Genomic DNA, 23,418 nt, shown 5'->3' with positions numbered 1-23,418 from the left:
GTCCAGTCAGTCTCTTCCAGCCCCGACCCCACCCCAATTTTCCCATCAGCAAAATGGGGATAACACTGTTTCTCGCTAACAGAGTCGTCACAATGATATGATGGGATAATACATATAAAGTCCTTCTGAAAACCTTCCCAAAGTGATCCACAAACACGACACACTTCTACTGTTACTACAATTACTACCACCAGGCAGCTAGGTGGCACGATGGATAGAGCACCAGGCCTACAGTGAGGAAGACATGAATTCAAATCCATCCTCAGATGCTTCCTAATTGCATGACCCTGGGCAAGTCACTTCACCTGTAAAATGATTATATTAATAGCACCTATATCACAGGGTTGTTGTGAGGATCAAATGAAACAACAGAATAATAACCATTATTAATATGCTAATGTTACATAATCATATAATTAAAAATCACTTAACAGAGCCTGGCAAATGTGTTATTGTTTAGTCATGTCTGACTCTTCATGATCCATTGTGGGTTTCCCTAGCAAAGATACTGGAGCGGTTTGCCATTTCCTTCTCCAGCTCATTTTACAGATGAGGAAACTGAGGCAAACAGGGTTAAGTGACTTGCCCAGGGTCACACAGCTGCTAAGTATCTGAAGCCAGATTTGAACTCAGGAGGATGAGTCTTCGTGACTCCAGGCCCATCACTCTATCCACTGCACAATCTTGCTGCCTACAGCCTGGCAAATATGGCAGGTGCCTAATAAATCTTCCCTCCCTATTTATCTCTTCCTTCCCTTCCTCCCTCTACCACCAATCTGCTTTGTAGGGAGATGGGTCTAAAACCCTTGTTTCATACAACTGACTCAAGATACTCCTCAAGGACTGAGCCCTGCAGTGTTCTGTCCCCTTCCTTCCCACTTCCTCTCAACACAACTGAGGGTCGGTGAGGAACCAAATCCCAAGAGTCTTAGCTCCTCAGACAGGAGAGGGAATCACCTTAATGTCCACTTCCACTTCCTCCTGAGCCATTTTCTCATCGGTGGCATCGATATCCCCGAAGGTCAGAGTCCCGTTTCGCCCAATTTTCACCTGCTTCTTGTAGGTGTAGTAGAACTCCACACACTGGGCCACTGTTTTGGTCTGTATCTGTTTAGAGTCAAAATGGCGGTCAGAGTCCCTTGATCTGCTTAGCTTCATTCGTCCTGCCCCCTTTGCTGTTCTCTCCCTCCCCCTCCAACACCTCCTCCCCGTCTCCAAACAGTACAGCTCAATGGACTAATTCAATAAATATTCATTGAGTGCCTTCTACATGGAGGGCCCTATGTTAGGCACTGAAGATACAATGACAAAAATGAAACAGTCCTGACCTCAAGGAGCTTATATTCTATTGCTCTAACGAGTACAGGCAAATGCATACAAAATAGCTATGGTCTTCTCAGCACGGGGAACTCTCAGTACAAGAATCCCCTTGTCACCACAGACTGAGACCAGTCTGTGACTTAGTATGAAAATCCTACGGAATTGCCTGTGGAGCAAGAGGTCAAGTGTCTTACCCAGGGCCTATACAGCTTGCAAGTGCCAAAGGCAGGATTTGAACCCAGTTCTTCCTGGATCCAAACTCAAGATGTGATCCATTATGCTACACACTACCTTATGCAAAGAAGGATAGTACAAAGAAAATTGAGAACAGAGAGATCGGTAATACCTGGGGGGACCAAGAAAGGTGTCACAAAGGGAATGGCATCTGAGTTGAATGTTGAAGGAAAAATTAAGAGTAAATACATTCCAGACTTGGGGGTGGCTTGTTCAAATGCATGGAGGTGGGAGTACTGCTCTCAGGGAACAACTAGTATTCCAGCTCGGAGGACAGAGAGGTCATAAAGGTGCACAGTATGAAATAATGTTGGAGAGGAAGATGGAAGACAAATTGTGGAGGGTCTTAAATCCTCAACTAAGGAATATGGAATTATTGAGTACAATAGGGGCTCCAAGTTCTTTTCTGGATTTATTCTCATGTTTTCCTTCTCATTCTCATATTCATTCCCGTTCTCTCCCTCCCTCTTTCTCTCCCTCCATCCCTCTCCCTTTCTCCCTCTCTCTCCACCCCATATCCCAAAAGCTTTCATACTTTAATACTGCACTAAGACTTTTGAGATTCTTTGCATACATCTACCTACATTTTACATACACTTCACTGTAGCAGAGAGGTGAAGTCATTTGCCTCTGGCCACACATCTCCACATTTTTATAGGCACAGATACTAGTTTACATCTATATGAAAAGGGTAAAAGTCACATATGTTTGTGTTTTTGAACACTCTTAAGAGAACAAGTGACTCACCAATAAATTAACACATTAAATGAGAGAATCTAATGTCCCCAGAGCGATTAACTAAGGTGAGACCCATGGGTCAGAGAAGGAAGTATAATGATTTCTAAGTCAAACCCAGAACTACACCAAGGGGGGGAAACAATCATTTCTTTTCCTTTTTTTCCCTTTCTCCTTCCTTTCTTCCTTCCTTTTATGCAGATATGGGATGGGAGATCCTGCTCTTGGAGACAGAAAGATCTAGGTTCAAGTCTGACTACTCCAGAATTTCACAGACTTTAGACCTTTCTCTACTAGGCATAAAGCTACAGTCAATATTTTTTGCATTCTCATGAGGGTACAGGATTTTACTTACAATTGCAAATTGATTTTCTTCACAAGAAAAGCATAAGCCAAAGCAGATCTATGAATTTGCTGGTGGCCTCTTCAGTCTTTACAACTATTATCCATCCTTTTGGCCTTTATGGGAGGGAAGCCTGGCATTCCAAGTTCCACTCCCAATATCATACTGAATCATCCAAGCTCACGCCCCATTCCCCATCTAATACATTTAATTAATGATTAATTAATAATTTTCCAAGATGAGGATTAGTACTCTTAGGTACATATTCAATCCAAGAAATAAATCTGTCTCTGGGGGGATTGATCGGAGAAAACTCATTTTGAGTTTTCCCATTTAGGTCAGGTGCCACCTCCTACATGAAGCTTTTCCTGACCCCCTTCCTCCCAATTGTTAATGTTTTCTCCCTCCCGCTAAAAATTACTTTGTAGTATGATGATTATGGTTTGTATCTGATTAGAATGAGGGACAACTGAAGGAAACCCTGGGTGCTCCATTGGCATTTTTCTTCAGATGATGAGAAAGAGAGGAAAGTCTCCAGCTTCCCCTGGGACAAACTTATGGGGGGACGTGGAGAAAAATCCTAGAGGATGGGCAGGTGTGGATGGGCTGCAATATTCGTGATTGGAGGGAACACTCACATGGATGAGATCACAGATCCATTGGTGTTTCAAAGTATTTTTGCATATACTCTGTACTTATCTGTATACGCATTTTACATGTGTCCATGTGTGCGCACACACATGTAAATTCTCTGATGACAGAGATCATTTCATATTTGGTTTTGTATTTTCCAGTGCCTAGCACAGTGCCTGGGACATCTAGTTGCTCAACTGACATCTCCAGCAGCCAGAACTCATGGGATTGACATGGGAGGGAAAACTTATGAGGTTAGGGAGCAGGAGTGCTCCCCAATTTCCAATTCCTGGGTCTGAAGTCACACATCTGCCTGTGGCCCCTCGATCTGGGGATGACCTCATTGTCTGATGCTGCTAATTACCACCCTCTGCAGCAAGAACTCTGGCCAATGTGGCAATGACTCACTTCTGCCCACTGCCCTCCTTAACTTCCCCAGCTATTACTGGCCCTGAGTCCAAAGGGTCTGAAGACTTCAATATAGGCATCCTCACCAGTCTGAGGCAAAGGCCTAGACAAAATACAGTCTTATCTTCTCAAGCAAATAGGAGGCAGGCAGGAAAAAGTGAGGGCTAGGGGAGGATGCCTCATTCTTCAGAATGAAAACTGAGGGGACACTCTAACCTGGCTGCTCTTTGAGCAGCTGCAAAGGCTTCTTCTCATTGGCAGAAACCAAGGCTGAAGCAGTTCTGACTAATACCCTCCCACCCCTCGCCTGCTTTATATAGTGTGCTTCCAGTGTTTCTTGACAGATTTTTTTCACACGATTCTCCTTCACACACTATCTTCCTTGCAATGAAACTGGCCCACCTGCAGCTGCTTCTTGGACCTCAGTATTGCATATCGGCCTCAGCCTTTCTTTCTTTTCTTTTTTGGAGGCAATCAGGTTTAAGTGACTTGTCCAGGGTCACACAGCTAGTAAGTGTCTGAGGCTGGATTTGAACTCAGGTCCTTCTGACTCCAGAGCTGGTACTCCATCCATTGTACCATCTAGTGGTTCCTTCTGCTTTTCTTTCTTCACACAGGCTGTCATTGCTTCCTGGACGGCACTCCATCAAGATCTCTGCCCTCTTAGAATCCTTTATGGCTCAACTCAAATGTCACCTCCCATAGGAAAGTCTTTCTTGACCCTCATCCCCAATCCCAAGGTGTTTGTGTGGTTTCTCTCCCTCCTTAAATGAGACTGAGTTGAATGACCTGTTTAAAAGCTAAACCTCTCAGCAGAATAACAGCTCCTTTAGGCCAGGGACTGTTTTTTCATTTTGGCTTCTTATCCCCAGAAGCTAGTCCCTTGAACATACTAGATTGTATTGAATTAAACTGAATTTCTTCCCATATGGAAAATGCCCTCCAACTCACCAACTTCTGCACCAGGAAAAAGTCCTTCTTGTAGATGGCAATGCCTTTATTGAATAGTTTTTTTTCAGCTACTTTCCACTGGTCAGACCCTGTGATGAGGCAGGAAGAGAGAAATAAGAAGAAAATGAAAAACCAATCCAGTTTCAAAAGAAATTCCTTGGGAGGGCCATTAAAAGGGGTACATGGTAGACCAGGCAGAGAAACTTTCCTTCCACTCTAAGGGATGACCCATCATACTGGAGGTCCAAGTCTACGCTGAAGGACCGGATAACCTATCATTCTAGCAGCTATCTCTTCCTCCCAACCCCTCCCTGCTGATCTCCTCCCTCCTCTCTTAGGTGGGACCCAGCTTGAGGGAAACAGCTGGGACAGTCCTAGAGATCCTCCCTGCTGAGGGTGAATGTGTAAGTTTCGTGAGGTTTAGGACCATGTCTCATACATTCTCCCATGACGCCTTCCACATTAGATCCTGGTTCAGGCTACAACCCCAGGTCTCTCCACAGTGCTAGGAATGGGATGAAAGCAGTCATGAGTTTGCTGAGAGATGCTTGCAAAGGAACCATGCTATCTATGTCCTTCCTGACCTTCAAGCCCCAGCTTAGAATTCACCACCTGAACAAAACCTTCCATGACTCACCCCACCTAGCCCCAACCCTTTGATTTTCTCTGGCAACCTTTCAGCCACACATCCAATTTCCTTACAGCTATGTCAGCCTATGGTACTTCTGTTGTTGTCAGTAACAATTCATGTTTACTTAGTAAGAGCTTTCCTTTCTCCTTTCCCTCTCCCTCCAGTATTTAGGACAGAGTGTGCCATACACTGCAGGGGCTCCATAGATGCTGTTAATGAGTCCCATCCCCTCCTCACCTGTATAGTGGTAATTTGCCAGTGGGTGATCGGGAGGTCGAAGTGGCTTCTTGAGGAGCAGTTTGGTCAGTGTTGCCTGAGGGAGGAAAGAGAAAGGTCACAGTTCCAATTGGGGCTGTAGAGGACCCTGGTACTGGGCAAACTGTCCCAAGTACCCAGGTCAAGGCCTAGTAGCCCTGAGATAACTACCTTTGTGCTCTTTCATTGTCCCCAAGAAAAAAACCTTTTCCCTGGCAGAGTAGAACATTGGCTGAATTTAACATCAAGAAGAAGGGGGCCTTGGCATGTAGTCTAGCCTTATTTGACATAGGTGGCAAGTGAGATCCACTGATCTAAAAGCAGCCTGCCCAGAGTAATACAAGAAGAAAACACAGAACTCAGGTAATTGAAAGAAAGGAGCAATGGACTCAAGCAGAGTCAGAGGCCCTGGGTTCAAATTCTTGCTCTGCAACTCACTATCAGTCAAACCTCAAGGACTTCACTTAGCTTGGGTGGGTCTCAGAATCCTCAACGGTAAAATGAGAGGAACAGATAGACTAAATGACCATTGGAGTGCTTTTCACCTACAAAATCTATGATTCCAAGTCACCTGATTCTTAATCTGAGGCTCTCTCTCTTCCATAAGACAACATGCCAAGGGGTTAGTCTGCTCAAGGTTGAAAGGGACTGATAATTCTTCTAGGACCCTTGTTAGCAAAATCATTCTTTCAGGAAGTGGGAAAACACCCCCACCTTGCTATCCCTTCTCTGGGGCACAGTCTCCCCTTCTCTCACCTCCACCCAAGGTTTCCAAGACACATAGTATATATAGCCTACTGCACACACCAGGCACTCAAAACAGTCAGCTGACATGGCTCTGCCATGGAGTGCTGTTCTAGGACGGGCGGAGTTGAGAGAAGTGGCCCACATCTACAATACCCTCTGATTAGGCAATTTATGTTGGCCCCTCCCTACTCAGTCTCAGCCACCCCCCTCCCCCTTACACATAATCCATGATGCCCCTTGTCCTGGACCCCAGCCATCTCACCAAGATGTCGCCCTTGGCTTCATGCAGACAATGCAAGGCTAACTCCTGGTTGGTTCCAGCCCCAGGAAAGATACTAGAACAGGCAGCAGTCAGAAGGTCTTCCACTGGTTCCAGAAAGATTCCCACAGAGAAAACCGCAAGGAAGATGGGAATAAAAGAAAGAAAACCTGATTCAGAAACTCAGGAGGGTTTTTTTAAAAAAGGCAATAATTCAGAAAATTGAACACTTCTCTCAATCCCTGTGGTCCTCCTCACCTTGCCCTTGAGTCTCCCTGCTAGCATCGAGGTCTCCCCATGGCTGCCAGACCAGGTCCGCTTTATGCTCATCCATAGCTGCAAGGGTCCTGTCCCGGATTGGGGGGATTTCTGCTTGGAACCTAGTCCCCACATTGATTCGACTGTGGGAGAAGAAAGGACAAATGGTAATCTCTCTAAATGCAAATGGTAGCTTCTCTCAGCCTGGGCCCTGGCCCCACCCATCAAGATAAGGACCTGAGGTCCAGACCCCAAGAGTAGAGAAGGAAAGTGACACACAAAACTTGGGCTGGAGGTCCAACCACAAACATGGCTCCATTTGATGCAGGGAGTTCAGTGGGCTCCTACCTATGGGACAAATGGTCTCTAGGGGAAAACTTGTCTTCTGTTGCCAGTGGTGGCCTGTGCCTTCTAGGCAAAGAAAAAATATGGAGGTTGGTAGGAGATAAAAAAAGAAACTTCAAATGAGGTTTTAGAGATTTGACATCAATATAGCAAAAATAAGCTTGGCATACTACTTAGGTATAGAGTAGGCACTTAATAAATGTTTACTGATTGATAAGTGGAAATTGGCCCTAGACCCTCACCTTGAACTCTGCACTATGGTCAAAGGTAGGGTGGGTGTGGAATGAACAACTCTAGAATAGGCAGAAAGGGACTCCTTAATGGAGACCAAGGTCCACTTATGCGGTATCCCACCCTTCCTCCCTGCCCCTGCTACCAGTCACAACCCTTTTCTCTAGAATCTTAATAGAGGGAAGCTCTCCACCCCAACAGTAGGTAAATGATACAATTCTAACATGTTTAGGGTTCCTGGAGTAGACAACCTCTATTTTCACTTCCTTTTCCTTCATATGCTTGAGAAAAAAGGCGAAAGACCATTTCTGTATAAAGGATTGGGGCAGCCAGGGAGTAAAGGTAGCTTTCTTTGAAACACTTACGGCTCAATGCTGACAGGCGTAACTTCTCCCATCACAGAAAGAACAGGTGGAGTGACTTCAGCACTGTCTGAGAGACAAACAACACATTTATGAAGCAGTCCAAAACATGGGGGGAGAAATGGGGTGGAAAGAGGTTATTCCTTTGGCTTCCTGTGGGGAACTTGCTTCTAAGGAAGCTCCTTAGTTGCACCCGTGCTTAGTGCATTCCATGCCAAGCAGAGGCCGAATCACAGTCACCCTAAAACAACCTCCACCCCACACTGTTGAAGATAAACCTCAGGCGCTTCCTGGGCTAAAGACTTTAGGCTAGGCTTTGCAGCATTACTGGCAGCAAATGACATCGAGTCAAACGGTGTTTGTAAAGCGACTACTAAATGTCAGCTATTATCAACACTGCTCTTCAGCTCTCTCAGCTTGGAATCCACACTTCCTTTCTGTTGAGATAGCCAGGTGGCACCGTGGCTCCATAGAAAAGGCTGCCTCAGCAGAGAAGAAGGCTGGATTCCAAGCTTAAGTCCTCAAGAAGACCTAAATTCTGAGATACTAGGTCTGACTTTGGGCAAGTGATTAAAACAGGCTTTAACTTCAGTGAGAATTAGTATCATGGAGATCATAAAAGCAGCTACCTTACAGCGTTATGGTATGGTTCAAATGAGATATTGCATTGGTAAAGCAGGTAGGTGGTTCAGTGGATAGCGCACTGGGCCTGGAGTCAGAAAGACCTGAGTTCAAATCCAGCCTCAGACACTTACTAGCTGGGCGACCCCGGCAAGTCACTTAACTTCTCTTTGCCTTAGTCCACTGGAGAAGGAAATAGCAAACCACTCCATTATCTTTGCCAAGAAAAGCCCAAGGGCAGTACTGCTATGCTAAGGTCCAGGAGTTCAACCTAACAAGAAGGTACTTTGTAGACCTTAGAGCACCAATAGCCAAGTTAGTCTAAAACACCAGCTCTCTCAGATCCAATCCATCAGACACAACACAGTCTGGTCAGGGAGGGGAGATGCCTGGGGGGTGGTGTTAATCTAAACCAAGGTGGAAAACTCCTTCCCTTAGGGAAAATAGGCAAACTCCAGAACTTAGTCTCACAGACTTGCCTGGGGCACTGAGAAGTCCGCAACAGCCCAAGCCAGTAAATGTGGGAACTAAACCCGAGCCTTCCTGGTCTCCAAGGCCATTCTAGGCCTCAGCAATGGATTTAGTTGTCTTTTACATATATTACTTACATCCTATCTCTTCCAGGCTTAAAAAAAAAGCTTCCAAATCATAGCCTAAAACTTACAGGGTAAAATCCAAGCTTTCAGGACCCTCCACAATCTGGCTCCCTTTCATCTTTCCAGTCTCCCCTCCCCCACCCCCATCCCAGCTTCCTTCCCTGAGATTCAGCCAGACAACTATCCTCTGTGTTCCTTAGTCACCTCCACCACTTTCACCTCGGTGCTTTTCATCATCCTTTTCTTTCCGTTTGAAACAAACTGCTCTTTCCCAGCTCTTCTTGGTCTAATTCCTAACCCCTAACAAAATCAGCAGTTAGGTGGCGCAGTACATAAGAGCGTTGGGTCTGAAGTCAGGAAGACCTGCGTTCAAATGCAGCCTCAGACACTTACTAGCTATACTACCCTGGGCGAGTCACTTAACCTCTGTTTGCCTGAGTTGAAAACTGGAGACACACTGGAGAGGGAAATGGTAAACCACTCCTGTGTCTTTGCCAAGAAAACCCCAAATGGGGTCACAAAGGGCTGGATACAACTGAAAAACAAATGAACAAGTTCTCTCTTCTCTGCCTTCAGTCTAACTTCAAAAGTGGCTTCTTCTGGAACTATCTCAAGCTCATAAAGAAGGACCACGGGCTATATAGTCTGCAATTCTGCCAAGGGGGAGGTGGGGAAGGCAGTTGGGATTGGGGAAAAAACCTGTGACAATCCTGTTGTCCTAGGCAACCACCAGAGGGAGCCAGAGAGCGGGGGGAGGGGGGGAAGGGGGGGCGGCGGGGGACCCTGAAGTCATGGACAATTCCTCCAAGTCAACTTTTTTCACTGAGTTCCAAGGGCCAGCCTAATTCAAAAATTCAGGGTTCATTTGGGACTATCATTAACCACCAGAGGGAAAAGGTAAAAGAAAACATGCGGCTGGACTTGTACAAACAAATTTAGTGAGTGGAATATTACATATCCCATCACAATTGGTTGATGGTTGGGTTGATTTTGCTGGGGAGAGAAGGAAATATTTGAAAATGTGATTATTTAAAAAAACAAACCACCACCCAGCACAAACTCAAACATGACTGAAGAAGACAGTGCCATTCTTACAAGAAGAGTAATATCACCTATATCCTAAAGGGTTGGTCAAAGAGGCTGCTCCCTTTCATCCCAGAGATCTAACCCAAGCCACAGAAGCCCTAAAAGATGGGATTTCTCCATGTCGCCTCCCTCCTGCCCATGTTTCCCAATAGCAGAACACTCACTGGATCGGAGCAGGGTACGATGAGCGCTCTTTGGCGTGATGGGGGGAGGGGCGACGAGGCCAGTGGCAGACATGATGGCATTGAAGTAGAGGCCAGAGCCTTCCCGGACAGGGCTGAGTATAGGTGGGGGCGTGTAGGGGGGAAGTTCAAAGTTTCTGTCAGATGGGTGGTCACTCAGGCGGACAGGAGAGCGCAGGTGACTCTGGTAGGGAGTAATGTTGGAGTAGGCTGGAGGGGCGATGAAAGTGCCTGCCTTAGTGGGGATAATCAAGGGTTCAGGTCGAGGCCTCTGCTTTGGTTTCCGTACCAAGCCTTCACCATCCCCCTTGGTATCCACGTCTTCAACCTGCGGAAAGAAGGCAGATGAGAGACGGTCGGCCTTTTATTCCAGTCTCTCATTTTGATTCTAAATATGGCTTTGCTTCTTAGATGTATTTCTTGTAAATATCACATCCTAGGGTTTTGTTTTCTTATTCATTCTACCAATCTTTTGTTTCAATGAAATTATTTAATCCACTTACATTCAAAGTTAAAAGATGTTGGCTTGTGTTTTTTCTCCCTTTGTGTCTTTTAATATTGGGGATTCAAAGATTTTTTTAAACCCCCTTTCTCATTTAAGACAGTAGCTTGTTCCATGATCAATTTTGCTAAAACTACTTTATCATATAGCCCTATTCCCCACACATTCTCTTGGCTCCTCTTATGCCCTTCTGTTCTCATTTGCTAATCCGATCCCTAGTTTGGGGTTTTTACTTAAATTATTGATTTATTTATCTATTTCTTCTCCCTTTTTTCCTCCTTTCACCCTCTCAGTTAAGCGGTTAGCTTAAATTATCTCCTTCCCATAGACTACTTATGCTATGTTTCTGAGAAATTTTTTTTTGTTTTGTTCTCTTAGTTAATTCTCTTCCCAGTCTATTTTAAAATTTCATTCTCTGATTTGTGGTCTCTATTTTTTATTTATTCTTTCTTACTTTTCTTATACTGGGGTGAAGTTTTTAAAAGTAACAGGTTTGAGTTCTATTTTCTAAATAATTTCTATGTTATTGTCATTATACATCTTACTCATCCACCCCCTTCTGAAATTGTATTTTACTCTTAGAATTATCAATTCATGAAGACAGTAATGTTGGACAGAAGCTGTATCTTGTAGAAATATCCTCTGTAAGGAATCATGCAGTCCATTTCTACTCCTTGCCCTCTGCAAGATCATTTTTCTTCCCAATGGCTGTCCATCTCTAGGGTCATGTTACTTATATTTTTTGGGGTACCATCCATCTCTAAGGAGCTGACATATTCTTTTTCATGTATATAGAAACACAACACTTTCTAAGAAAAAGTGTGCTTCTCCATGTACCAACTCCCCTCCAGATTAAGCATATCAAGAAATCTCTACTATAAAAAGCATATACCTCTCCCTCCAAGGTAATGTTCTTTACTGGAATCCCCTCCCCACACATTAATTTGAGCTCTAACTGGAGTCCCCTCCCCCCACATTCAATCCCTCCTTTCTGTTAGCCTCACTCTCCTGCAACCCCTCCTTTTCCTGAGAGTCTATATGAGTTACTGTCCCTTTGCTGTTCACCCATGAACTTGATGAGGGTGCATTACTCATGCTCTCTGTCTTCCATTTACTCTCTCTACTTCTGTACCCTTTCACTCTGCAGTTTGGTCCTATAAAATACATTGATTCAGGGAAAGGGAAAATGTGGGATTCTATTTCTCCAGCTTCAATTTTTTTATTTCTTCAATTTCTGCTTACATCTTTACCCCCTGTATGTTTTTTTTAAAAGGTATTTATCATCTCTGTGTTTAGGGGAGATTTTAAAATATTTTTGTGTTTTTATTGTGTGGGCCAACCTCTTTTTAAAAAGAATAACCTATTAGGGATTAGTCCTAAGCAAAACAAATTCAAACTAAGGATGGTTAAAAATATTTATAGCTTTTTTTCTGAGGTGGGAAAGAATGGGCATCTGAGGAAGTATCTATCAACTGGGAAATGGCTAAACAAATCTGGCTTATACATGTGATAGAATATTACTGTACAGTAGGAAATGATGGAGAAGTGATTTCAGACAAACCCGGGAAGACATATATGATACAGGAGAACAATTTATACAATGACAAACAATATTGTAAAGATTAACAACTTTGACTAATAATGAAACTTGCTATGTACCCCAAGATGGATTCAGAGTACAGAACACACACACACACACACACACACACAACACACACCACGCCCCTTCTTTTGGACATGACCAATTTGGAAATGTTTTGCTTGACTATACATGTTCATAACAGAAATTCTGTTCTTTCAGTTAGAGAGGGTGAGAAGATAGAGGAAGACATTTGCTTATTTTAAAGAATTAATTTAAATTAATTTAAAAAATAATCTTTATTTTGTGGAATAATTACTCCACATTTCCTTACCTAGTATTTCCTAGTGATTGTACTTATCTACTACCTTCCTTGGGTTTCTGTTGCTTGGGACATTTGTCAAATCAAATATTTTGCTCAACTAGTTTGTTTTTTTTTAAAGAATTCCCCCAAATGTCTCTTTTATTGAATGTTTAATCTTTTTTTTAATTGGCTTGCACGTTTACAGAGCAAATCATTTTAAATTGCTGCATAAGTTGATTTGCTTTTCAGAATATATATTTCCATTTTCTTCTACAGTCTCTAGTAGGTTGAAAATAATCTTGTATTATTCTTTTCATTTTTAACTGAAGGTCTTTTCCTTGTATAATTTGCTGTTTGTTATTGGAACTGTTAAATTTAACCTAATTAAAGCATAGGGTTGTTTTATCTTCTTTCTGGAGGCAATATGTGGATTCTTTTGATTGGTACTTCACTTTCTGTGTTCAGAAATTCTAGGTAATTTTCCTGTATTATTTCTGTACTAGGGTGTTCACGGTTTTTAGTCACAGTCTTCTGAGAGATTTATGAGCTTTACGCTGTTCCTATCCATCCTGTCTTCAAGGTCAATCACTCTGAGATATCATGTGTTCTTTTAATAATGTTGTGTTTTACTTCTCTTTTGTCAGCTTTTCTTCCACTTTAGTATTTTTTTAAATTCTGAACATTTTCTCTCCTCTCTTTTCTTTAGAGAAACTCTCCATTATGAATTTAGTTTTTTCATTCTGATAATTGAAGACTTCATTTCTACACTGATAGTTCTAATTTCTTCTCAAGTGGATTTCTAGAATTTCTTCTTGTTGATTCACACTCTCTTGGGAGCCTAAAGTATTCTGGTTCATCAAGCATTGGTTCTCTTGTAATATTTGTTAAGAGAGCTTTGTAATCTCTTTGAGGATTTAGTGTTCTTCCTTTCAGTTTTGGGATCTTCTCCATTGATTTATCTGTTTGTGCTCTGGATTTTAATTGAGTTTCCTACCTCTTGAAATTTTTGGTGTTTCAGTCTCTTTTTCCCTATATCACCCCATCACTCACTCTCTCAACTCCTGGCCTTCGCTGGTATACAGACCCCTAGCCTAGACTAGAAAGAAGCCTTCACTTTCTCCCAAATTGGGGGATTTAGGGTTTACTGGCCTAAGGAGCCTTGAGGAGTTGGAAGGAGGAAAAGAATTGGCCCAATTGAGTTTCAGTCCCCTTTCTTTCTGGCCTTTTACAATCAGGAACAGTGACACCCCTACCCCACCCCCAAACTCCCCAGTTCTTCCTCTGTCTGTCTTCATTTCCTTCTGTATTGGACTAATTTAGTACATTACTTTTTTTTTTGCAGGTTTCAGGCAGGGTGGGTCTGGTGTTCTGGAGGGGCTGCCTAACATATTGTTATGAGGTAGGTAGGGAGGTAGACAGGGATAGAGTATGCTGATAATCTCTGAAGCAATACTCCAGGCATGAGCCCATGGGACAAATCTGTGTGGGACATGGAGGTAGGTGGAAAAGGGAGTAGGTGCTTAGTGGACAATTTAAGCATTACCATTATTTGGTATTAATTCATGAGGATTTTTACTTTGTTAGGGTTTTTTTCTCTCTGTTTTTTTTTTTGGTCCCATGGATTCACCTGTAATTGGAACTCTATCGGGTACTTAATTCCTAGGGGTTTTTTTTTTTTTTTGAGAACTAATGGGATCTAGAGAAAGTATCAAGTCTGGTGTCATTATCTAGAAGTCCCTTGATTTATAATTCTTAAGATTCTTCCTTCTGGAAGAAAGCTTGAACCTATTTCTTTCTTTTCTACCATCCTCCCCAAAATTAAAAGATAGAACATATCTAATACCCTTTTTTCCACCTTTTACTGTCTCCTTCCGGGTCTACTACTTTATCACTGTCCATGCAGGAAAGACTGATTCTCAACCCGAATGATTCTGAAATCAATCAGCAGCTGTTCTTAGGATTTTAGGATTAGTCTTTCCTCTGCCAGGTTGGTCTACCTCACTGATAAAATGAAACTTCCAATGATGACCTGCCTCTGAGCAATGTTTTATGCATAACAACTTCTGCAAAATGGGGGCAGTAACTCAGGCTCCCTAGCTTTCCTAAATGTAAATCTGAATGGAACAATACCCATAGAAGCCGGGTCTTTCAATTTCAAGATTTTGAGACAAGTTCATGGACCATTAAGAGTTTCACTTTTGTCCTAAGAACACTGGGGGGCAGCAGAGCATAGAGGTAAGAGTCCTGGGCAGAGGGTTAAGTGATCCAAATTCAATTTCCAACTCTACCACTGTGTGACCCTGGGCAAGTCACTACGTGGGTCCCTCAGTAAAATGAGGGGAGTTGGATTAGATGAGCTGAGGGCCCTTCTAGTTCCAAAAGTCTCTCGATTCAAGAGGCAGAAACATGCTCTAGCCTCCCACCCTATGGATTTTGGAACACTAACAGATTACTCTAAGACTGGTCATCATGGGGTGACAGTAAGTCTAAGTGGTTGGGAGTAAAGGACAAGTCTTCGGTTCTGGTTTCAGTTGCTATATGGTATTCTCTTCCTAAAAAATTAGAGGCCATCAGCATTCATTTTTCCCAGAAATCTCAACCCATTCAAAAGCTTAGGATAGCAATATATGCAGAGAGAAGGGGAAAAAAGGAGAAGTAGAAGGGAGAGAAGTAGTATCTTGTTTTCAAAATGTCATTCCTACCTGGGCTGGCACATCGGCCATGGGATTTCGGTTGGATCTCCTCCGTGTGACAATGACTGAGGGCTTGTGTTCCGTGGGGCTCCGATCGGGTGCTGAGGCCAAAGGGACTTTCCCTTCCTCATCTGAATACCCCAGCTGTGCCACCTCTGGCAGATCCACCCTGCACACAGGGACTGACACGGGGATGATAAGAGGTACCATCCCACTGTCTTCTCGAGCCCGTTTGGAGGGAGGCGAGGGCCCAGCAAACTCCACCACGCTCTTGGCTGCAGATGCTACCACTGTCTTCCGCCTCTCCTCTAGGCCTTCAGCATCCTGGAAAGAAGAAGGGAGAAAAGAGAGAGGGAACTGAAGACTGAGAGACAATGTCTTCATTTTCTGGTTGATTTACTCATTCCTCTAGCTACCGCATCACCTCTTTAATACATCATTAAATACATCATTTAATGCAGTCATTCCCTTGATCCTTTGACTTCTTATTAAGGTTAGGGTCTGGCCCCACTCTTCCTATGTGCAATCTTACCTGAAGTAGATAATAATCATAATGATGATGATGATTAACAATAATAATAGCTAGCATTTATAGATAACATTTTAAGGTTTATAAAGGCTTTCTTTACAAATAGTATCTCAAAAACAACCTTAGGAGGTATTTGCTATTATCACCTCCATTTTATAAAAGAGGAAGACTGAGGCAGACAGTGGTTAAATGATTCGTCCAGAGTCATGAAGTTTGTTGATGTTCAGTAATTTCAATCATGTCTGACTCTTTGTGGCCCCTTTTGGGGTTTTCTCAGCAAAGATACTGGAGTGGTTTGCCATTTCCTTCTCCAGCTCATTTTACAAATAAGGAAACCGAGGCAAACTGAGTTAAGTGACTTGCCCAGGGTCACACAACTAGTATATTTCTGAGGCCAGATTTGAACTCAGAAGATGAGTCTTCCTGAATGACTCCAGGCCTGGCACTCTGTGCCCTATGGCACCACCTAGCTGTCCCAGTCATGGAGTCAGTAAGTTACCTAATGTGAGATCTGAACTCAGGTTTTCCTGATTCTGGTCCAGCTCTCTAGCCACTTCATCACCTAGCTGTAGTAAGGCATGTAAGAAAGAGTCTAGAGCGCTGTGACCCTCCAGAATTTAGAAAGAGAGCCAGTTTCCTCTTCTGTAAAATCAGGGGGTCGGATGAGAACACTAATTCTCAAAGGTTGTGCCTCAAGGCTTGTTAGGTACGCTGTAAAACTCTGCATGCTAAGTCACTGCAGGTAAAAGAAATTTATAAATAATTTTGTTGAATATAAATGTTACTTACCCAGCATACCTAATATGGTAAGGAGAATATTTATAAACTAATTAGGACTTGCCTATTTCAACAAGTACACACCAACTCCAGAGGGAGAGAGAGGGAGAAGGAGAGGGAGAGAACTCTCACAGCGTTGTTGTGAATAAAGTATTTTAAAATTAAAGCAACAAAAACCAACAACCCAAACTTAAAGTACCACATAAATGTGGGGTTTTGTTATTATTACGGACAGGGATGGAAAACTGGATAGGTGATTTCACTCACATGGGGAATTCTCAAGTAAGGAAACTCCCTTTACCAACACAGGCTGGCACCTTCTCTGCAAATTTTAGTCTTTCTTTCTTTTCGAGGGAAACAGGGTTAAATGACTTGCCCAGGGTCACACAGCTCTAGTAAATATCTGAGGTAAGATCTGAACTCAGGTCCTTCTGACTCCAGGGCCAGTGCTGTATCCACTGCACCGCCTTGCCTCCCTGCAAGTTATAGTCTTAGAGGAAGAATCTGAAGTCTGCCTTTAAAACCTTGTGAAGTGGCTTTGTAAACCTTAGCGTTAAAAGTTCCCTGGCCGGGAAATCTTCTGCTTTGAGTGCGGCTCTGTAGCCATGCTACTTCTTATCAGTAGTAGTATCAGCAGTAAGAACGTTATTACTAATATTAATAACAATAAAAATGAATTTGAGATATAATTATCTCCTATTATTTCCCAATAGGCACACTAGCTGCAGTCAGGGCAGCAGGATCCTCAAAGTACATAAATTAATCATTTTCACTCCTACTCTTTTCCTTGAATAGTTTTTCTTTTCTCTTCTTCCTGTTCAAATTCATTTTTTTTTCAGTCTTTTATAATTTTTTTTGAGGGGGGAAGGCAGGGCAATTGGTGTTAAGTGACTTGCCCAGGGTCACACAGGTAGTAAGTGTCAAGTGTCTGAGGCCAAATATGAACTCAGGTCTTCCTGACTCTAGAGCCGGTGCTCTGCTCACTGAGCCTCCCAGCTGCCCCGAGATGTATTTTTTTGAAGTTCACTTTGTCTCTCTCCCACCTCTGTCTTTCCAACTGGGAAAGCAATCCTGTTCAAATCTTACTTCTGAGGCCTTACCTCAAGTCTCATCTGAGGCCTTCTTTTCTTGTCTACACTACATTCTGCCTCCTTTGAACTCCACCAGTACTTCCCCTCTGTTCACCCAAATTAACAGCTCCATTCTCTAATAGTTTCATATGTGTATCTTGTCTCCCCAGTAAGACTTTCTCTGAGGGAAAGGGCATGGTCTATCCTCTTTGTCTCTCACACCAGGCCCAGCACACAGTTGTCCTCAATAAAACCATGCTGATGGTGCTTGGGTCTGGGCCTAGGACACTTTGGCAAAACTTTCTGTTGTATTCTCTCTCTCCAGTCACTAGATGAAAAAGCTTCCCTTTCTTATGACAGAGATTCCCCAAGTGGGAAAACGCTTCTGTTTGACAAGAGTACCCATATCAGGAAAACAGGTACACTAATACACTGTTGGTGGAGCTGCAAACCAAGGTAGGATGGAGCCTGGAATGCACTCCCTCTCCTCTGCATCTCAGAGTCACTAGTTTCCTTCAAGGATCAGTTCTAGCACTGCTTTCTATGTGAAACCTTTCTGAATCTCCCAAGTTGCTAGTCCTCCTGCCCCCAAAATGTCCTGTACCTATTTGGGGTATATGATTTCCACCCTGAAAAATATGTAAGCTTGTAAGGACAGGGCCTGTTTCACTGTTTTTGTACCCCAGCATAGTTCCTAGCAAACAGTAGGTGCTTAATAAATGCTTCTTGATTGGCTGACCCATTCTTTAGCGCTTCTATACCCAACACATTCTGTCCCTGGCCTAGTTTCTTTATTTTCTCTAGAATCCAACTACTCTTTCAATTCCTTCCAAATCCTTCTGGAGGATCTCGGTTCTCACCATTGAATTCTGGAGCGAGGCCAGTTCCACAGCTTTTTGAGCCAACGTCAGCAAATTGGCCTCCTGGGAAGCCCGCCGCCGCCGCCTCGTGCTCTGAATCACCCCTCCTCGAACCACTCCAAAGTCATTGGTTCCCCAGGCATCACCACCTTCAGGGGCCTCTCGCTCTCGGCCATTCTGGGCCAGCCTCTCTCCTTCAGGCAGGTGCTGCTGACCACCAAGAGCTACTCCTCCACCTTGCTCTGCCTGGGGCATGAGGTGGCCACTCTTCTCGTGACCCAGGGTTTCAGGATGGTGCTGCTGCTGTGACCAGTGATGCAAGAACAGGTTGCTGGATATCTCTTCCCGGGGTTGAGGAGCAGGACCATCCAGGGCAGTTGTGGATGAGGAGGGCGGTAGAATCCCTTCCTTGGAGAGCCGTCGGGAACGCCGTGGAAAGGAGATCTGGGCCTGAGGTAGCACGGGTTGTGTAGGCTGGTCCTGCATAAGGGCCTTCAGGAGCTCTGGGTTCATCTCGGGATTGGGGGGGAAGGGACAGGGCACCATACTGTGATGGGCTCCAAGGTGAGCCTGACCCATGGGGCCAGCTGACTGAAGGCTGAAGTCCTGGGGCTGCTGGGAGTGGGGTGGAGGGGGAGGCTGCTGCTGGGGAGGATAGAAATTCTCAAAAAGTTGCATCTGGGGGAGGGCCTGCTGTTTCTGTTGTGGGGGGAAGGCAGCTGGATTGCTACCAGGTGGAGCCTGTCGGAAAACATGGCGGTTCACCTGGTTCCCAAATGCCAACTGGAAGGGCTGCAGGGGCAGTTGGCTTGGGGGTTTCTTAGGTGTGTGGAAGGAGTTCACTGGGGCCTGGGGCCTCCCCAGCTCCAGCTGGGCCTTTTGGGACATCATCTGCTGTATGGCATCATTGTAGGGATCCAGCGGCAGGATCCCTTTCTCCTGGCTTCGTTTCAAGGTCTCAGGGTGGCCATAGAAACCTGAGACCCCAGGGTGAGGGGCCCCTTTTTGGCCACCATACATAGTGACTGCATGGTTCCACAGTGGATGGGGAGGGGGCTGGGACTGCTGCTGCCAGCTTGCATCCCCACCCCGTTCAGGCACCCGGCCCATCACTGAATTTGGCCACTTCACAGCTGCCACTGGTTGAGAGAGCATGGGAGGGTTACCCCTCTCTGTTCTATAAACTACTGAGCTCAGTAGTGACAGAGTATTGTGAGGGGGTAGTTCAGTGGGCTGGGAGGTAGGGACGCTGCTAACTGGTCCACCGTGACCATAATACTGCCCCTCCTTTAGCTGCTGCTGCTGCTGCTCCTTTGTTGCTGTTTCTGGGTCGCTGAAAAATGGAACCCGTTTCCTTTTGTTCTGGGCCTTGGGTTGGGCCTGGAGGTTCATCGTGTGGTTTGCTATGCCAGGGCCAAGAGATACCCACTCACCAGCTGCCCATCCCCCAGGGAAAGGCCCCTTGGAGCATGGGCTCCCTCCCAGTGGTTGCCAAATACTAATTTCCAGTCGCCAAAGGAAGAAAAAGGGGGAACAGGAGAAGGGAGGTAGATTCGGTCGGTCACTCAAGGTTCCTTCTGGTTCTTCTAAAGGGTCTCTCAAACCCTGTGCATCACCTCTTTTATCCTTCCCCAATTCATGGTGCCAAAATTTTCAGTGCCTACAAGAGAAAAAGGAAACATGTCAGTACTGAGGAAAATGATAAGCAGGAACTAGGGGGCAGGGGGAAACTCATTTAGCCATTACATCCCTGTGTGACTAGGTAAATCTGCTCTCCATGCACCAAGCCTATGACTTGAGTTATACTACCAGCCCTCAACTCCCTTCAGCCCTGTACACACATCTCCCATCTATTTGGCCGTCTCCCCAACAGATCTGGTCCTTCCTGAGTCCAACTAAGCAGCCCTCAAGGTCTCCTGGCACATTTCTAATACTGACATCTGCAGCAGAGGCAGTGTGTGTGTGAAGAGGGAACAGAGGAAACAGAGAGACAGTTGACTCTACACCAGCTGCTGTTATTTCCTAGGAAGCTACAGGAACAAAGCCCTTCTGCATCCGATATACAAGAGAGTCTAAAAAAGGCTTGGAATTCACTGTACCAGGGATCCACAAGGGTTGCAAAGGAAGGTTCTCAACCTGACATTCGTAGCCATTTATAACTTAGGTGGTGTAGCCTAGTGGATAGGGTTTTATACTTGGAGTTAGAAAGACCAGAGTGTAAATTCCACTTCATATATACACTTACTAGCTGTGGAGCCACAGGCAGGTCACATAAGCTCCCTAGGACTGAGTTTCCTCATCTTAAAATGACAGAGTTGGACCTAATGGCCACCAAGGTTCTTTCTAGCTCTAAATCTATGAACCTGTAGTAATTCTACCTTCCCAGCCTTATCTCACACTATCTGTCTCCATTCACTTACCAAGGAAATTACTTACTATTAGATTTCCTAACAGTTTTGGTGCGTTTGGAGACAGAGGACTTGGATCTCAGTTTTGCCTCTGAGATTTACTGCTGTGTGATGTTGGGCAAGTAACCTAGCTTCTCCATACTTTTGCTTCCTCACCAATAAAAGACGAGGGTAGGACGAGGTGACTTCTAAGGTTCTTTCCCACCTCAAAATCCATGATGTTTCTATGAATCCTTTCAAAGCCAAACTTAAATGCCACCTCTTCCACGAAACCTTCCTTGATCCATCCAGTAAAAAACAACCTTCTACCTCATGCCTCACATACCGCTCTAACTCTGTCATGGAGCAACTAGGTGGTGCAGTGGGCAGAGTGAGGGGCTGTGTCAGAAAGACACAGCTTCCTGAGTTCAAATCTGGCCTCAGACACATCCTAGCTAGGTGACCCTGGGCAAATCATTTAACTATTTGTCTCAGTTTCCTCATCTGGCAAACCACTCCAGTATCTTTGCTAAGAAAACCCCAAATGGAGTCATGAAGAGTCAGATGACTAAAAACAATCTTAATGCACTCATCACATAATTCTGTGTATATTACTTTTTTTTTTGGAGGTAACTGGGGTTAAGTGACTTGCCCAGGGTCACACACTTAATAAAGTATCTGAGGCTAGATTTGAACTTAGGTCCTCCTGACTCTAGGACCAGTGCTCTATCCACTGTGCCACCTAGCTGCCCCGATATTACTAACAGGTAGGTGGTATAGCGGATATCCTACTGAACCTGGAGTCAAGAAGACTTGAGCTCATGTGAAAATATGTTCAATGTGAATATATATGTAGTGCCTATATCGGGTTGCGTGCTGTCTTGGGGAGGGGGCTGGGAGGAGAAAATCTGGAACTCAAAAGAGCCTGGGGAACTGAATGTTGTAAACTAAAAATAAATTGATTAAAAAAATAAAAAGGTTAAAAAAAAAAAAGACGAGCTCAAATCCAGCCTCTGACACTTACTAGCTATGAGACCCCGAGCACAGAGGTTAAGAATACTTAAACTGCTGTCTGCCTCAGTTTCCTCATCTGTAAAATGGGGTTAATAAGCATTCATCTCCCAAGGTTGTTGTGAGGATAAAATCAGATAATATTTGTAAAGTGCTTGGCAAACCTTAAAGAAAATAAATGCTAGCTATTTATTGTAACTGTTATTATTTATTAATTTATGGGGGTATCTCATTCCCCTATAAGACTATAAGCTCCTAGACAGGATGGGCTATGTCTTGTCTGAATTTATCATCTTAATTTTTTGAGCTCAACAGTCATATAATAAACACGCGCTCAATGTGGCACTCCTATGGCACCCAAGGAATCTACCTAGGGCTTGGCACTACCCACTACCATCTTCTTGCTCAATTTCAGTCTATCCTACAATTGAAAAGGATATATATGACAATCCCTTAGATCTTTCTCCTCTCTCTAAAAGAAAGAGAGGAGAGAGAGAAAGAGCAAGAGTGAGAGCAGGGGATGGGGGAGGGAAGGAGAGAGACAGAGAGGGAGAGAGAGGAGGGAGGGAGGGAGAGAGGAAGAAAGAGAGAGAGAGCAAGAGAGGAAGAAAGAGAGAGAGAGACAGAGAGACAGAGAGAGAGAGAGGGGGGGAGAGAGAGAGCCATGCCAAGGTCCAGCTAAAGCTTGGGAGGGGGAGTATTTCCACAAGGAAGGGAAGACAGCTGCCAAAAGCACTACTAGGCCAGCTGAGCAGGGCTCTGGGCTTCTAGGCTCATTCCTGACCCAGCCATTGGCAGCAGAAGTGGCCCCCTGGGAGAAGTTTTGAGAAGAGCCTGGTAAATACACGTAGGACCTCCCAGTCTCTGGGCACAAAAGCAGATCTACGATACAGGGCGTGCAATGGGATGTGAGCCAGAAGAGAAGACAAATGACCCCAAAGGAAGCCGCACCAGTCACCCAGTTTTTGAGGCTACTTAATTGCAAAGTCGGTCTGCAAGCATTTATACAGCATCTCCTAAGGGTCCAGGGACCGTGCCAAACACTGGAGGTACAAAGAAAGGCAAAAACAGTCATTGCCCTCAAGGAACTCACAGTCTAATGTGTAAGAAAAGCTATAAATAGCTAGGTGCATGCACAATATAAAGTACATGGTATGTAATCTGAGAAGAGAAGACACTAGCAGCGGAGGGGCCTGGGAAAGGCCGCCTACAGATATGGGAGGCTTTAAGCACAGACAAATCTGGAGAGACCCTGCCTGAAGCTCAAAGCCTCAGCCTGCTTCCATCTCCAGCTGCTAAACGCTCCAGAATAGTGCAAGGAGTAGGGGAGGAGGACACAATTTGAAAAAGGATTAAGTCATTCAACAAAATTTAATTAAAGTGCTTACTAGCCTCTCATTGGAGGAGGCACTTGAATTGAGAGCCTTGAACAAAACTGAGGAACGTATACGAATTCCAGCCAAGGGTGACAGTCTTGAGTCTCAATTAAACTGCACTAAGACAGTCTGG

General features: G+C 44.4%; 1 protein-coding gene across 2 annotated transcripts in view; it reads right to left on the bottom strand.

The window, feature by feature from the left end:
• Positions 1 to 23,418, bottom strand: part of MIDEAS (mitotic deacetylase associated SANT domain protein) — a 128,010-nt gene that overhangs the window by 5,777 nt on the left and 98,815 nt on the right. For both annotated transcript variants that reach the window (XM_036735573.1, XM_036735574.1), the window contains exons 2-10: positions 18,512 to 20,171; positions 15,285 to 15,599; positions 10,180 to 10,525; positions 7,716 to 7,782; positions 6,775 to 6,917; positions 6,520 to 6,623; positions 5,493 to 5,568; positions 4,625 to 4,713; positions 958 to 1,107 (exon numbers count right to left, since the gene is read on the bottom strand). In XM_036735573.1, the coding sequence (XP_036591468.1) occupies positions 958 to 1,107; positions 4,625 to 4,713; positions 5,493 to 5,568; positions 6,520 to 6,623; positions 6,775 to 6,917; positions 7,716 to 7,782; positions 10,180 to 10,525; positions 15,285 to 15,599; positions 18,512 to 19,903 (2,682 nt within the window). In that variant the 5' untranslated portion in view covers positions 19,904 to 20,171. The remainder of the gene's footprint in view (positions 1 to 957; positions 1,108 to 4,624; positions 4,714 to 5,492; positions 5,569 to 6,519; positions 6,624 to 6,774; positions 6,918 to 7,715; positions 7,783 to 10,179; positions 10,526 to 15,284; positions 15,600 to 18,511; positions 20,172 to 23,418) is intronic.

Source organism: Trichosurus vulpecula, chromosome 8 (genome assembly GCF_011100635.1).
Source record: "Trichosurus vulpecula isolate mTriVul1 chromosome 8, mTriVul1.pri, whole genome shotgun sequence".
NCBI classification, from domain to species: Eukaryota; Metazoa; Chordata; class Mammalia; order Diprotodontia; family Phalangeridae; genus Trichosurus; species Trichosurus vulpecula.
The sequence above is the reverse complement of the archived record's forward strand: the minus strand, read 5'-3'. Positions and strand labels throughout refer to the sequence as shown.